The sequence below is a fragment of the Chiroxiphia lanceolata genome, chromosome 10, assembly GCF_009829145.1.
Source record: "Chiroxiphia lanceolata isolate bChiLan1 chromosome 10, bChiLan1.pri, whole genome shotgun sequence".
NCBI lineage: Eukaryota > Metazoa > Chordata > Aves > Passeriformes > Pipridae > Chiroxiphia > Chiroxiphia lanceolata.
The window spans coordinates 9,974,826-9,988,172 of NC_045646.1; the positions used below are offsets into that span (position 1 = coordinate 9,974,826).

At 51.3% G+C, this 13,347-nt stretch overlaps 1 protein-coding gene and 2 non-coding genes across 3 annotated transcripts; all 3 read left to right on the forward strand.

Annotated features, from left to right (window-relative positions):
* Positions 1-3,618: 3,618 nt before the first annotated feature.
* Positions 3,619-11,513, forward strand: NCL (nucleolin). Its single transcript, XM_032697890.1, has 15 exons — positions 3,619-3,723; positions 4,358-4,465; positions 5,046-5,346; positions 5,588-5,737; positions 6,150-6,332; positions 6,543-6,626; positions 6,878-7,013; positions 7,346-7,482; positions 7,938-8,064; positions 8,293-8,426; positions 8,776-8,911; positions 9,022-9,173; positions 9,685-9,811; positions 10,257-10,477; positions 10,759-11,513. The coding sequence occupies exons 1-15, from the start codon at positions 3,706-3,708 to the stop codon at positions 10,833-10,835; spliced, it is 2,091 nt and encodes a 696-aa protein (XP_032553781.1). The 5' UTR covers positions 3,619-3,705; the 3' UTR covers positions 10,836-11,513.
* Positions 6,728-6,797, forward strand: LOC116792035. Its single transcript, XR_004358979.1, has one exon. It is a non-coding gene; the product is annotated as a small nucleolar RNA SNORD82 (small nucleolar RNA).
* Positions 9,301-9,377, forward strand: LOC116792036. The gene has a single exon (XR_004358980.1). It is a non-coding gene; the product is annotated as a small nucleolar RNA SNORD20 (small nucleolar RNA).
* Positions 11,514-13,347: the final 1,834 nt, after the last annotated feature.

The window sequence follows — 13,347 nt, forward strand, 5'->3', positions numbered from 1 at the left end:
CGGGATAGTTTTCTCCACCTGACAGGTATTTGAAGTGAGCTGTGTGGTTGGGAAGAGAGAGAACAAGCCCTGAGTGCCTGATCCTGCTGAGTTACCATCCATCATCTGTGGTACCTGCTGGCATGGGAGCAGCACAATGGGGTGAGGTGGGCACTGGTGATAGGGGAAGAGGTTTTGCCAGTGGGACATGGGGATGCTCAAGAGGTTTTAAGCAGCACCGAGACCTGGGATGGGTAAATTTGCTTATTTGGTGGTATTTTTGCTGCCATCTTTGCCATGCCTTAATCCACATTGGGCTACTGCTCAGACCACACAGCCACTGAGCTTCCCTTGCCAGGGAAGCAAGCTGGGGATGGGGAACTTGGACACATTCAATGACTTTTTTAGCTCGTTTCCCCCCTCTCTGAGCACCCGCGGGGTGTTTGCGTGGAGATCTCTGTTAGTCTTCCGGCAGCAATTGCCTTCACCACTTTTCCCTCTCCTGACTGCACTTGGCTACTGCTTATATCTGGTAGGTACCAAACGTGGGGCGCGTCTCAGACTCTTCTCCACATCCCCAGATCTCCTGGGAGTGATACAGGAGGCAAGGCGGGATGTCCGGCTCAGCTGCGCCCACAGAGGCTGTTTCAGGGGCCGGGTAACTCCGCGGGCTCCCACCCGGGACAGGCGCTGCAGCCTTTTGTCACCATCTAGTGGGAACACACAGCCGCGACCAGGCACTGGTTGAACAGGACGTTTGAGGACACTCACTCCCCTCACCTGTGGTTCCTGTGGGGATCCCCCCGAGCCGGTCACCCATTTTTCATGGCTTTTGGGGAGGCCGTTTTGCCTCGCAGCCCAGCTTCACCTCAGCCCTGGGCAGCAGCAGCTGGGTAAGGTGTCTCCAGTGCTGCCAGGCTCGGGAGAAGCGTAGGGGATGAGTCTCTGCTGTGCCAGAAACTGCAAATCCATGGCAAATCCCTCCTGGGGTCTCCACTAAACCAGTTAAATTCCCTTTAACTGTGGAATTAGATCAACGCTCCCAAGCTGCAGACATGCTGCAACAAGAGACAGCCATAAAAGGACCTAAAGTATATTTACTGCACAAATAGAGCTGTTAAACCTGCTCTTTTGGCCAAATTACTCTTCACTGATGCTGCTCTGCAGACCTCCCTTGGTTCTGAAATTTCTAGCAGTGCCTGCAGAGGAGCGGGGCTGTGCTGTGCCACTGGGCCAGCCTTGCAATGTGGTGTGTTCCCAAAACAAGGCTGGCCTTGCTCCCCTCCAGCATCCTCCTGCCCCCTGATAGGGCTGCCTGGAGGTCCTGACCACAGGTAGGATAGAGGCCCAGCCTAAGTGTTGGAATCTGCAATGCCCTGGCTACCTTCCTCCCTGCAGCATCCCAGGCCCTTTATGGCCACAACAGCAGCTGGCAGGGTCAGGCCATATCCAGACCTGTTCAGTGGTGCATGGATTAACACAACACTGTAGGCAGAGTTGGTTCTCACTCCTCTGCATGGGGGTGCTGTGCTCCTTTCCCTGAATATCGGGTCCTGCTGCACCCTCAGAGATACCAGTGCCAAGGACAACCTTCCAGCACGCTGCTGGGAAAAGAGCTGGAGCACAGGCCATACGGAGACGTCCCTTGCCAGGGCTGGGAACTGAGACTGGCCAGCTTCCAGCCCAGCTCTCCGCTGATCCCACCACTGGCACCGTGTTATAAGACACACACAGTGTCCCAGCAGCCAAAACTGCCCCTGGCTGGAGCAACAGTTGTTCCTTTCTCATGGCAAACCACCCCTCCCACAGCATGGGGAGGAGCCAGGGCCAGCCCCAGCACTGGCAGCAGAGCTGTACAGGCAATCACAGTAGGGGATTTTGTTGCACTACATGGATGGCAAGGAAAGTACAATCAGCTCTTGCTTCACACAGATAAAAATGCCCTCCAGGTCTCTCTGTCCTCTGTCTCCATCACTCTGCAATCCCTCGGGCCACCCTGGGTCTGTGTCACTTCTTCCCCCAGCCACTTGGGGACAGCTCCTGCAGCACACAGTGGGACACGAGCCAGGCATGGCTATTTCATGTGCAGAGTCCAGCTGCCCTACACAAAGGGTTTTCTCAGCTGGGATCCCATCTGCCTGCATATGTGACCAGGGCTGGGACATGGTCAGTCTCCCCTCTGTTTCAGCTCTCTCTCTCCTTGTACTAGCTGATGGTGGCAGGCTCTCCACAGGCTGGCTTGCTCCTGGAGAGGCTGGCTGATCCCATCACCTCTTTGTGAGCAGGTGCCTTCAGCTATAGCTCTGCCTGCCTGGAAACTGCCTCTCCTTGCCCAGGAGAGTAGAAAGAGGCACTAGGACAGCCTAGGAGCTAGTAATATTGGCTCATCCACAGTGTGTCCCTTGCTTTCACGTGGCACTGAGCAACCCGGGGGTATCCCCTCAAGGCCATCAGGGCCACGGAGGTCTACATTCTTTGATAATCTGCATTTTTTTTCTTTAGGTCTCACTAGGATTTTGTGTTCCCCAAGTCAGGGGCTTCTCTCAAGCAGGCCCCGGAAGGGCAAACTGGTATAGTCGCACATGCCCGAGTCAGGAGACCTCAGGAGCTGGCTGGACACCCAGTCTGAGTGGGAGGGGATGTAAGGCAGTAGGGAATCCCCATCAAAGTAGGACACTCCAGTCCAGGGGGAACACAGGCAGGGGTAACGCAGCACTCAGCCCTGCCAGCACACCAGCAAGTTAAACAGGAGCACCGGGGGTCATTCCTATACTGACTTATAACCACCGGGGTAAAACTCCATGGAACGAAACCAGGTATCTTCTTCAATGACTGAATTCAAAAGCATTCATCGGGCAAGCATGGGCTTATTTTTTTTCTCCAGCTTTGTGCCTTTTCTCCCTGACGGGAGAGGTGGAGGGTGGCAGCTGCAGGGTGCTCCTGTGCCAACTGCAACCCCAGCAGCTGTACACTGACCAGGTCCTGCGGATTCTTCTTCCTGAGGGCCGGCAGAGGATGCCCGCGGGGACCGGAGCGGGGCTGGCAGATGCAGCGCTGGGGAGACCCCAGCCCCAAAGAATAAGGCGAAAGTGTGCTCGGGCAGGGTTCCAGTGTCCCCGGGTGCCGCGCTGCCGCAGGGCCAGCCGTGGAGGGCGGGGATTCCCGGGGGATTCCCGGGGGGTTCGGGACCCCCGGTACCCCGGCCCTGCCGCACCACGTGGCTGCGCCCGCCACGTGCTCTCCCGCGAGCGCGGCCACGCCCCCCCTGCCGGGGCCCCACCGCCCAATCAGCGCGCAGGCGCCGCACTACCTCCCCCCCATTGGCCGGCGTTCATTTCCCCCGGGCGGGCGGTGCGTCCCCCGCCCGCGCCCCCCGCCCCGCAGTCCCGCGGCTGTAACGCGCCCTCCCGTTGGCTGATGGCAGGGCGCCGGCCATTGGCAGAGGGGCTCGAGGGGCGGAGGGCGAGGATTGGCCGGGCGACGCGGTGCTCGCGGCGATTGGCCCGTGTGGGGGCGGCCGGGGCGGGGCCTGGCGCGGGGCGAGCAAAGGGGGCGGAAGGGGCGCGCTCTCGCTCTTTCGTGTCAGTGCCCGGCCCGGCCGCCCGCGCGTCCCCGCCGCTCCCGCCGCGCCACCGGCACCGCTCCCGCCGCGCCGCCGGCACCGCCCGCCCCGCGCCCTGCACAGCCCCGGCCGCCGCCCCTGCGCCGCCAGGCACCGCCGCCATCATGGTGAAGATCGCCAAGGTGAGGGCGCGCCGCCGGGGTGCAGCCGGCCGGGCGGTGGAGCGGGGCGGCCGCCGCCGTGGCGTGGCGGGTGGGGATGGGGATGAAACGGGCAAGCAGGGAGGGAGCCGGGCCGCCTTCCCGCCGCTGTTCGCTCGGGCCGCGCGGCGGGTCCGGGCCTGCTCGGCCTCGCCGTGAAGATGGCGGCGAGGGGAGGGGCCGCGGCCCCGAAGGGAGCGGTTTCGAGCCCCCCCCGGTCCCGCTCCGCTCCGAGCGGCGGTCGCCAGCGGGGCGCGGGCTGGAGTGGAGGGTCGGTGATGGGGGGGGGGGGAGCCCGTGTGTGTGAGGGACGGGGGGAGAACACCGCGTGTAAGGGCGCGCGGGACCGGGGGGCGGGGCTACGTCACCGCGCGGCCACGTGGGGCGCGGGAACTGCGCGCACGTGGGAGCGGCCCCCGGACCCCCCGCAACACCGGGAGGGCCCCGCACACCGGCCGTGAGAGACCCCCGGACCGCCCCCCCCGTTACCCCGGGGCGGCCCCTTGAGCGCCGCGGGGCCGGGCGGGGCGGCCACGTGGTTGGGACAATTGTCCGCCGGAGCGCGGGCGGCCAAGGTGTGCACGGAGCTAAACGTGCTGCCCGCGCTCTCTTTCAGACCCCGAAGAACCAGATCAAACAGAAGAAAATGGCTCCTCCTCCGAAAAAGTTCGAGGAGAGCGAGGAGGAAGAGTCCTCTGACCTAGACGAAAGCAGCGGAGAAGAGGTGATGGATCTGTAGATAAAAGTCGGAAGGATGCACGTGTTACAAAAGTGTCATGGGGCCTGTGGGTTACACTGTGGCAGAATGAACATTAATAAACAATCGGTGTCTGTCAGTTAACTGTGGCTAAAAAATAAAGTGAATTTTATAAGGCAAAAGCAATAGGGGGGAAAACTAGCTTAGAAATGTAGCAAAGTTTGTACTTACAAACTTTGGAAGGACTGCTGGGGTCTCAAAGCTGTCCTAAAGGTGATGAGCAAGTAGGTAAATATTAACTCTTGTAGAGCACAAATTATGTACAAGTCTAAAAGTTTCAACCTATTAAATGCTATTAGAGATCACTGGTCTTGCTTCAGGGCCAGGAAATTTGAAGGGGCTTGAATGTTACATAAGTAATCTGTTAAAAGCATGGAAAATGTGGGTTTGGTCTTTATTAATTCAACAGGATGGGCAATTAAGGTAACTTAACAGAAACTGTCAGAAGGTAATGCTTTAGATTGCAGTTGCTGTATGTTTGTCTGATATTGAAGTAATTGCAGCATAAATGGGCAGCATAAGTGTCTTACACTAACGTGTCTTTCAGATGATCCCTCAGAAGAAACCACAAAAAGTAGCTGTTACCCCAGCCAAGAAGGTTGCTACCCCTGCAAAGAAGGTTGCTACTCCTGCGAAAAAGGCAATTACACCTGCAAAGAAGGCTGTGCCTACTCCACAGCCCAAAAAGGCTGTTGCTCCATCACCTAAAAAGGCAGCTGTCCTAACCAAAGGAGCAAAAAACGGAAAGAATGCCAAGAAACAAGAGAGCGAGGAGGAGGATGACGACGAAGATGATGACGAAGATGAGGAGGATGATGAGGAGGAGGATGAAGAGGAAGAAGATTCTGGTAAGTTACTTTTGAAATATGCATTGATCCTTGTATAAGTTGTGGGAGAGGTGGGGAATTGGTGAAGTCTGGAGGAGAACTTGGGCTGCAGCTGCATTACACACAGCCCATGAAGCACCTCCTAGTTTCCTGACTCTTCTTTGCTGAACTTTGTAAAAATCTTGTGAAACAAAATGCTTTTTACCCATACCACTCAGCATTCCAGCCTTGATAATAAAGACTTGTTGTACTCTTGATGCAGATGAGGAAGAGGAACCACCAATGCCTGTGAAGCCTGCAGCCAAAAAGCCTGCAGCAGTACCAGCCAAAAAGCCTGCAGTTGTGCCAGCAAAGCAGGAATCTGAAGAGGAGGATGAAGAGGATGATGAGGAAGATGATGAAGAAGATGATGGTATGTGGGATTTAGGGAAATTTTGTCTGACTCTTAAAAAAGGGTGGGTAACTAATAAACGCTTATAGGGAGCCTGGGGAGGGGAGTAACTTAATGAATTAGTGGGAATGATGCAGTGTTTGCCCATCTGGTTTTAGCTGGTGGATGTTGTCCATGTGGCTGAATGGGTGTTAGTTTATCCCTATTAGTAAAACTTCTTACTTTTGGTGAACAGGTATTATTTTTTAATGCAATAAAACTTTAGGGGGAGAGGCAGCTTTTATAAACAATAACTATCAAACTTCTTTCTTGAGAACAGACAAACTTCAGGAGGTGTGAGAAACACTACTTTGCTTCACAGAATTTTCTTTTCTTAGTCTCAAAAGAGGCTTAATCTGAAACTGACTGAAATACTGTGCTTAACTTGTTTCAGAGTCTGAAGATGAAGCCATGGACACAGCCCCTGTTCCAGTGAAGAAAACCACTCCAGCCAAGGCCACACCAGTGAAAGCCAAGGCAGACTCTGAAGATGAGGAAGACGATGATGAGGAAGACGATGAAGAGGATGATGAGGATGATGAAGAGGAGGATGCTGAGGAGGAAAGTGAGGATGAAAGTGAGTTTTTAAATGTTTCTGAGATCATAACTACTCAATAACAGGAAGGATGGCTGAACAAAAATTTCATCCCGTCTTTTGGGCTGAGGAGCAGTTCTTCTATGACAAGAAGTCTTGTATATGACTGGTGTAAAGTTTAATGCTCCCGTGTTGATTCTGTATAGGAAAAGTTCTGTATTTTTCAGTGTTGTTGTTTGTTCTCTGTCACAGAACCTGTCAAGGAAGCACCTGGAAAGAGGAAGAAAGAAATGGCCAATAAAAGTGCACCAGAGGCCAAGAAAAAGAAAACAGATGGTAAGTGGTGTGGGATCATCATACTTTTTTGATGGACTGAGATTGGACTGCTGGGTGAAACAGAACTGTGAAGAGCCAGAATGCCAGGGGTGGGGTTTCCCAGCACAAATGATGATCATAAGGGACTTAATACTGACACATGATGTCACTTTTGAGAAGAAACTGATGTGCTCAAGTTGTCTGGAGTCTGGCTCCCAGTTGCTAAAAAAACTGCCTTAAAAAACTCCACTTTATTATCTTTTTATTTAAAGGGCCTGTGTCAGCTTTCTCCCTCTTTGTGGGAAATTTGGTCTGCACCAAGGAGTTTGAAGAGCTGAAGGCTGGCATCAGAGAATTCTTTGGGAAGAAGAATATTGAAGTTTTAGATGTCAGAATTGGTGCTTCCAAGTGAGTTCATCAGCAGAATTCTGCTGCTTATTTCTTCTAATTGGCAATAATTTGTTTAGAGAGGTGCAAGTGTGCTGATGCTGATTGCCTTCAAGATGGTTTGCTTAGTAGTGTATGGAGGAGCTACAGTACTGATAAGGGTTTAATAATTTGCCTGGTGTGCAGCTATGTCAGAGTGTCTTCCTGCAGAGCTGTTTCTTAGGTGGAACAGGTAGCACTTAATTTATTACAGTCAAACTTGACCAGTGGAAACCCCTGGTTTTGGGTTTCTGTTTGTGGTCTTTGCTGCCAGAGGGAGATCAGTTGAGATATTAAGGCTGCTGTTGTTTCAGGCGGTTTGGCTATGTGGACTTCTCATCTGCTGAAGATCTGGATAAAGCTCTCCAAATGAATGGAAAGAAGTTAATGGGTTCAGAAATCAAACTGGAAAAAGCAAAGAGCAAGGAAACTATGAAAGAAAATAAAAAAGGTATGGGCAACAACTGCATACCTGTGTACATCAAAGAAGAGTTGTTATAATGGGGGCTTGGAGCAGGCTTGGGGTATTACTGATGCCTGCTTTTCTACTCTGTTATGGCAGATCTTTGTGCTCTGGCCTCTACATAGTAAAGTTTCTCAAATGCTGACATGTAGAAATGCAAGTTCAGACTGGAATATCTGCAAATGTGGTCCTAAGAAATAGTACATATTGGGATGACTTTGGAGGAAATGTGTTTCCTTTAAAGCTTTAGGACCTGTTTCCTGACTTTGATGCCCTTAAAAGAAGTTCAATGGCAGCATCATTAACTTTCATAATAGTTGCTTTTGCAACTTCTGAAACTGTGAATACTTGCTGTGGTTTATCTTCTGCTAGATAACTTGCTGGCAGTGGCAGTGGAGACGAGGAGGGATTTTTAGCTGAAAGTAACTTTTCTCTCTTTGCAGAGAGAGATGCCAGAACACTGTTTTTGAAGAACCTGCCCTACCGTGTAACCGAGGATGAAATCAAGGAGGTGTTTGAAAATGCAGTAGAAGTCCGGATAGTACTGAACAAGGATGGAAGCAGCAGAGGGTGTGTAGCTGAGAGGACTGTTGGATGTTTGCTGTTGCTTTGACTCTTGGCATATTTTGATAAGCTTATGTGTCCTTTAGCTGCCTTAAAGGAACCTGCTGCGTTAGGTATACTGAAAAAGCTACTTTTTGCAGCATTTTTTTCCCGCATCCTTTTCCCCCCTCCCCATTCATGAGCTTTGTCATTTCCAGAAGGAGACATTTGCTTACATTCTTTCTTGTGCTGTAGGATGGCCTATGTTGAATTTAAAACAGAAGCTGAGGCAAACAAAGCTCTGGAGGAGAAGCAGGGCACAGAGATTGAGGGTCGTGCTGTGATCATTGACTTCACTGGTGAGAAGAGCCAGCAAGAACATCAGAAAGGTACTTTTCCAGACCGATAACGTGCATACAAATGACATTCAGGATTTAAGTCCACTTGTTTCAGAAGTTTTCTGTGGGTATGGCAACTTTAAGCACTGCAAAAAAACTAAGATATCAGGAAGGGACCTTTTGCCTGACTTGTGCTCTGCATCCTATGCATTTTATGTCTCTACTGCATGTTTCAGACAAGGTGGGTCAGCAGATCTAGGTGACCAAAACAGGGTTGGACTTGGCTTTGTGCCTCACCTTGAGACAAGGAGAAGGCAACAACTACTCCCCTTAGACAGGGTCTGGTAGCAAGAGGAAGAGAGCTCTCCTCCAAACTTACAGAACTGACTTTTCCCCATAGGAGGTGGAGAGAGGGAGTCAAAGACCCTAATTGTCAACAACCTCTCGTACGCCGCTACAGAAGAGACACTCCAGGAACTGTTTAAGAAAGCTTCTTCCATCAAGCTGCCACAGAACAACCAGGGCAGGTCTAAAGGGTATGTTGTGCCTTTCTCCTGCCTCCCCCCCCAGGCTGGCGTTGTGAATGACTTGCCTCCAGATACTCCCTGTTGCTCCCAGGCTGACTGAAATCTTCCTCTTCATATAGATATGCGTTCGTAGATTTTCCCACAGCTGAGGATGCCAGGGAGGCATTGAATTCCTGTAACAACACAGAGATCGAAGGCAGAACAATCAGACTGGAGTTCAGTACACCATCATGGCAGAAAGGGAACACAAACGCAAGAGGAGGATTCAGCCGTAAGTGTTGCGCGCTTGATCGTGAAACAGCTGTGTTGAGAGGGCAGCAGTCAGGCAAACTTGGGGCTGTTTTAAAACAAAAAACTGTGCCAATGGAGTGAAAGATCTGCGTTGTAAGTGAGTGTGCTGGATATGATGACTGATTATCTGAATTGCTGATGAAACTGTTGTCAAATTCCTCTAGATAGTCAAGTGCTGATCCAGCAGTGTCTGTACAGTGAGTTGTTATCGCTGTTGATAAGATGCAGGCATCTATTTTACAAAACGGGGGAGTGGGAAGAACTTATTTTGACAGTATCAGGTTGGCGAATGGAAATCCTTTGATGTCAGTTTCTAACTACAGTCTTGGAAAAGTTTTCACGAGTTTCAGGTGCCTGAGCTGTTACTTGAAAACAGCCCTGTCATCCCTGGGAGCTGTTCTAAGAGCCAGTAGCGCAAGCTGGATGTGATAAGAAGCTAAAGGTTGCCTTGTTCAGGTTGAATGACCTGTGAATATATTCCTTTTCCATAGAACAAAGCAAAACGTTGTTTGTCAGAGGCCTTTCTGAGGACACCACAGAAGAGACGCTAAGAGAATCATTTGAAGGCTCTATAAGTGCAAGAATAGTCACAGACAGAGACACTGGATCGTCTAAAGGGTATGTTAAACATCTCCTGGGATCAGCTCAGGTGCTACAAAGCACCTCACACTGATCTGTGCAGTGGGGGAGGTTCTCATGCTCACGCGGGTGATTGTGTGAAACAACTAAATTGGGTGGAAGCAGAGAATGTGCTTAGAGCTTTGGGGCCTGTTCATGGAGTGCAGCACATGCTCACTTCTCACCTCTTCTCAATGAGCTCCTTCCTGCCAACAAATCCGTGGCAGCTGATGGATTCGCACGAGAAGGATATTAACTGTTCAGTACTGGCAAACTCACAGTGGGGATCCATCGATTGTGATTAGCCACTGCTGTCCTACACGTCACACATCCTGTGAGATGCAGAAGTGCCAGTATTTGTTTCTGAAGGGATTGCTGTCGGGTACCTGAAGGTGGTGCTGCAGCTCACAGAGTGTGACTTTCATTCTTGTAAACCGTTCTCTAGGTTTGGATTTGTGGACTTCAGCTCTGCAGAAGATGCCAAAGCAGCTAAAGAAGCCATGGAAGACGGAGAGATAGATGGCAACAAAGTGATCCTCGATTTTGCCAAGCCAAAGGGTGACTTCCAGCGTGGCGGCGGATTTGGTGGTCGTGGCGGCAGAGGAGGCGGCCGAGGAGGAAGAGGTGGATTTGGTGGCAGAGGTGGTGGCAGAGGTGGATTTGGAGGTAAGAGGAGGCAAATGCTTCTGTTCTGAGGGGGTGTGCTCAGAAATTAACTCAAAACCATTCTGGGGTTATGATGTGGGGCTACCGCAGAGCAATGGATTTGAATTTATTTTCTGTCCTGTGCCAGGATGGCTTTGAAAGGGCCAGTGGTATATATTACATATATCTATAAAATGTATATATGTGTGCATATATATATATATATATATATGTATATATATACACACACATCATATATATTGTACCTCTAACTCTGGTTTTTGCAATAATTTTCTTTTTAGGTAGAGGTGGCTTCCGAGGAGGCAGAGGAGGAGGTGGAGATCACAAGCCACAAGGAAAAAAGATAAAGTTTGAATAAACTTCCCCTTTCCTTCCCCTTCTTCTGCTCTCCGAGACTATCTGAAAGGACTCCGGGGGTTTTTATTCTCCTTTGATCTTGGCGGAGCCTTCGGAGGACATTCCAAGAAGCGAAGCAGTACTGTGAGCCACTTGGAAAATACTAATTTTCATTTCAAGGAAGCGAGAGCAAGCCATTTTGACTGCTTGCCTGTTCAAAGGAACTTTTTAAAAAAAAAAACCACAAGTGATAGATGTGGGAATTTACCCCTTGTCTGTGAGTTGTCTTGAATTTATAATGTTTTACCATGTACAAATTTTTTTTTCCTATAAACTTCTGTAGCATTTTTGCTGTAAAAATGCAGAATGTTTTATCATTTGTGCTTCAGCACCCTGTCTTGGACAGATTAAAGGACCTAAACTGGTTCATGTTACTTCTGTGCCACTAAATGAAGCCAGGCTGGGAGAGAGGCTGTCTATAGCCTTCCCTCTCTTGTATTAAGGTCATTAGTGTCACAGCAGCAGCTTCTGTCCTGCTTTGTTTGAGCTTGTGTCAGCTCCCAGCTCTGTGTGTGTGCTGTGTTAGAGTGCTTGGAGGAAGGAGGGCAGAAGAAATGATTGCCAAGGTAAGCTCTGTGACCACGACCATGTTTTATTTTATTTTTTTTTTTAGCTAAAGATGCTGTGATGGTGCTTAGTAGCCAATTGCTCTTTTACATTCTTTTTAAACAAATGAGTAAATCAGATCTTGTACTAAGGCCCTGCAGCTCAATTGCTCCGTCCTGCAGGCATTTCCTCTTGTGTATCATTCCAAATTGTCTCCTCTTGAGTTGTCCCTAAGTATGAAGCAAATACATTGAAACAGGAGGTCGGGGTAAGTGGCTGCTTACATACAGGCCTTCTACTGTTCTTCAGGCTGGGACAGGGTGTCTGCCTGGGGATGATGGAGCTCAGTGGCAGTGGTGACTGGCCAGTTTCTCTAGCCAGGCACATGACTGCTGTCCTACAGTGGCAGCTGTTGGGGTACAGAGTTTCTCCAAACGTGGGTGCAGAAAATGGGCACGGAAAGCAGGGCTGTGTCTTCCTGGGTGCAGGGACCCGCAGGCTCAAATGTCAGTGGCCTGTGCCCTGCTGAAAGGTCCTGCCCTGGGCTTTGGCATTCCAGCCACATTCCAATGACCTTCATCGTCGCCTCTGGCTGCAGTTACAGACTGTTCCACCTTCCAGGCCCGTTGTACCAGCGCTGGGAACTTGCAGAGCCCTTGCAGCCCTTTTGTGGCTTCCCAACGTTGAGCCCTGGGGGAGCAGGTATTCCCTGTGACTTTAATGTTTTATGTTAACCAGTGGTGGGGGGCGGTCGGGAGGGTTACGGGGTTTGTGTGTTCTGTGTGTTTCGCGTCCTCGCCCTCCCTCCCTTGCCCGAGGCTCCCCCGGCCCTTTGCAATCGGCCATTTTGGAGCTGCGCGCGCGCCCCGCCGGCAAATGGTCGGGGGACGGGTCCGGCCGCCAGGGGGCAGCACCCGCCCGCTGTTCCCGCCGGGACTCGTCCCTCGGGACGCACCGGCTCGTACACCGAGATATGGGCCCTGCGCCCACTCCAGCACCCTGGGATGCTGGCTGGAGCATTCTCTCGCACCCCAGTACCCTGCAGTGGAGTCCCACAGTGGGACATGACAGCTCGGGGTCACACTGGAGCAGGAAAGGGCAGGACCACCCACAAGTGTACCTGCCTTTTGTCCCCATGTGTGAAATTTTTGATGTGGCTCCAGTGGCAGGTGGCCCAGCCTACCATGTCCACGATGTCCTGGTCTGCTTTGCTGACCTTTCTACTCTCCATCACCCTGTGGAGCAGCCAAGCTGGGAGCCAACTCTTGAAACTGAGCCCCCAGTGCCCTACAGGCTCACCTGTGGCTTTCCTCCTCTTCACCCCACCCAGGTTCAAACCTGATGTGGGTTTGTCCCTGAAGACGCAGCTCACTCTGCTCTGGGGTCACTGCTGACCCTTGGCATGCGTGCCCCACTGCCCTGTGGCCAGCGCTTGTGTCACCTTGTGGTGGAACTTTGGTTGGGGCAGAGGGCAGTGAGGAAGGTCTTACCGTGGGGAGGGTAGTGGGCACAGGAGGTGTTGATCTCCTTCAGCATGAGGAGAGGGTGTTCAACAAAACGGGTGAGTTTCCAACCCTTCTGAAGTGACCCTTATCATGGAGGTCAAGATGAGAAGCTCCTCACTGCAAGGCACCAAGAGGTTCCAAAGTTTAACTGGGTTTGAAATGGAGGTGGAGGAGTGCATGAAAGAGAAAATACCTGCCGGCCTTGTAAACTCCATGCCAGGCTCCAGGAAGCTGTGCCAAACTGGAACAGGGCAGCTACAGTCCCCAGATGTCCAGTCCAAGCAGTAGTTTTGTCACTGTAGCCCATTGCCAGGTTTTGTTCCCAGCAGAAACCCACTAGTAATAACAGGAGCTGAGGGCTTGTAGGATTTTTTTCTTCCTCTTTTAACCTTTATTTAGAAACTAGAATATTCACCAAAATCT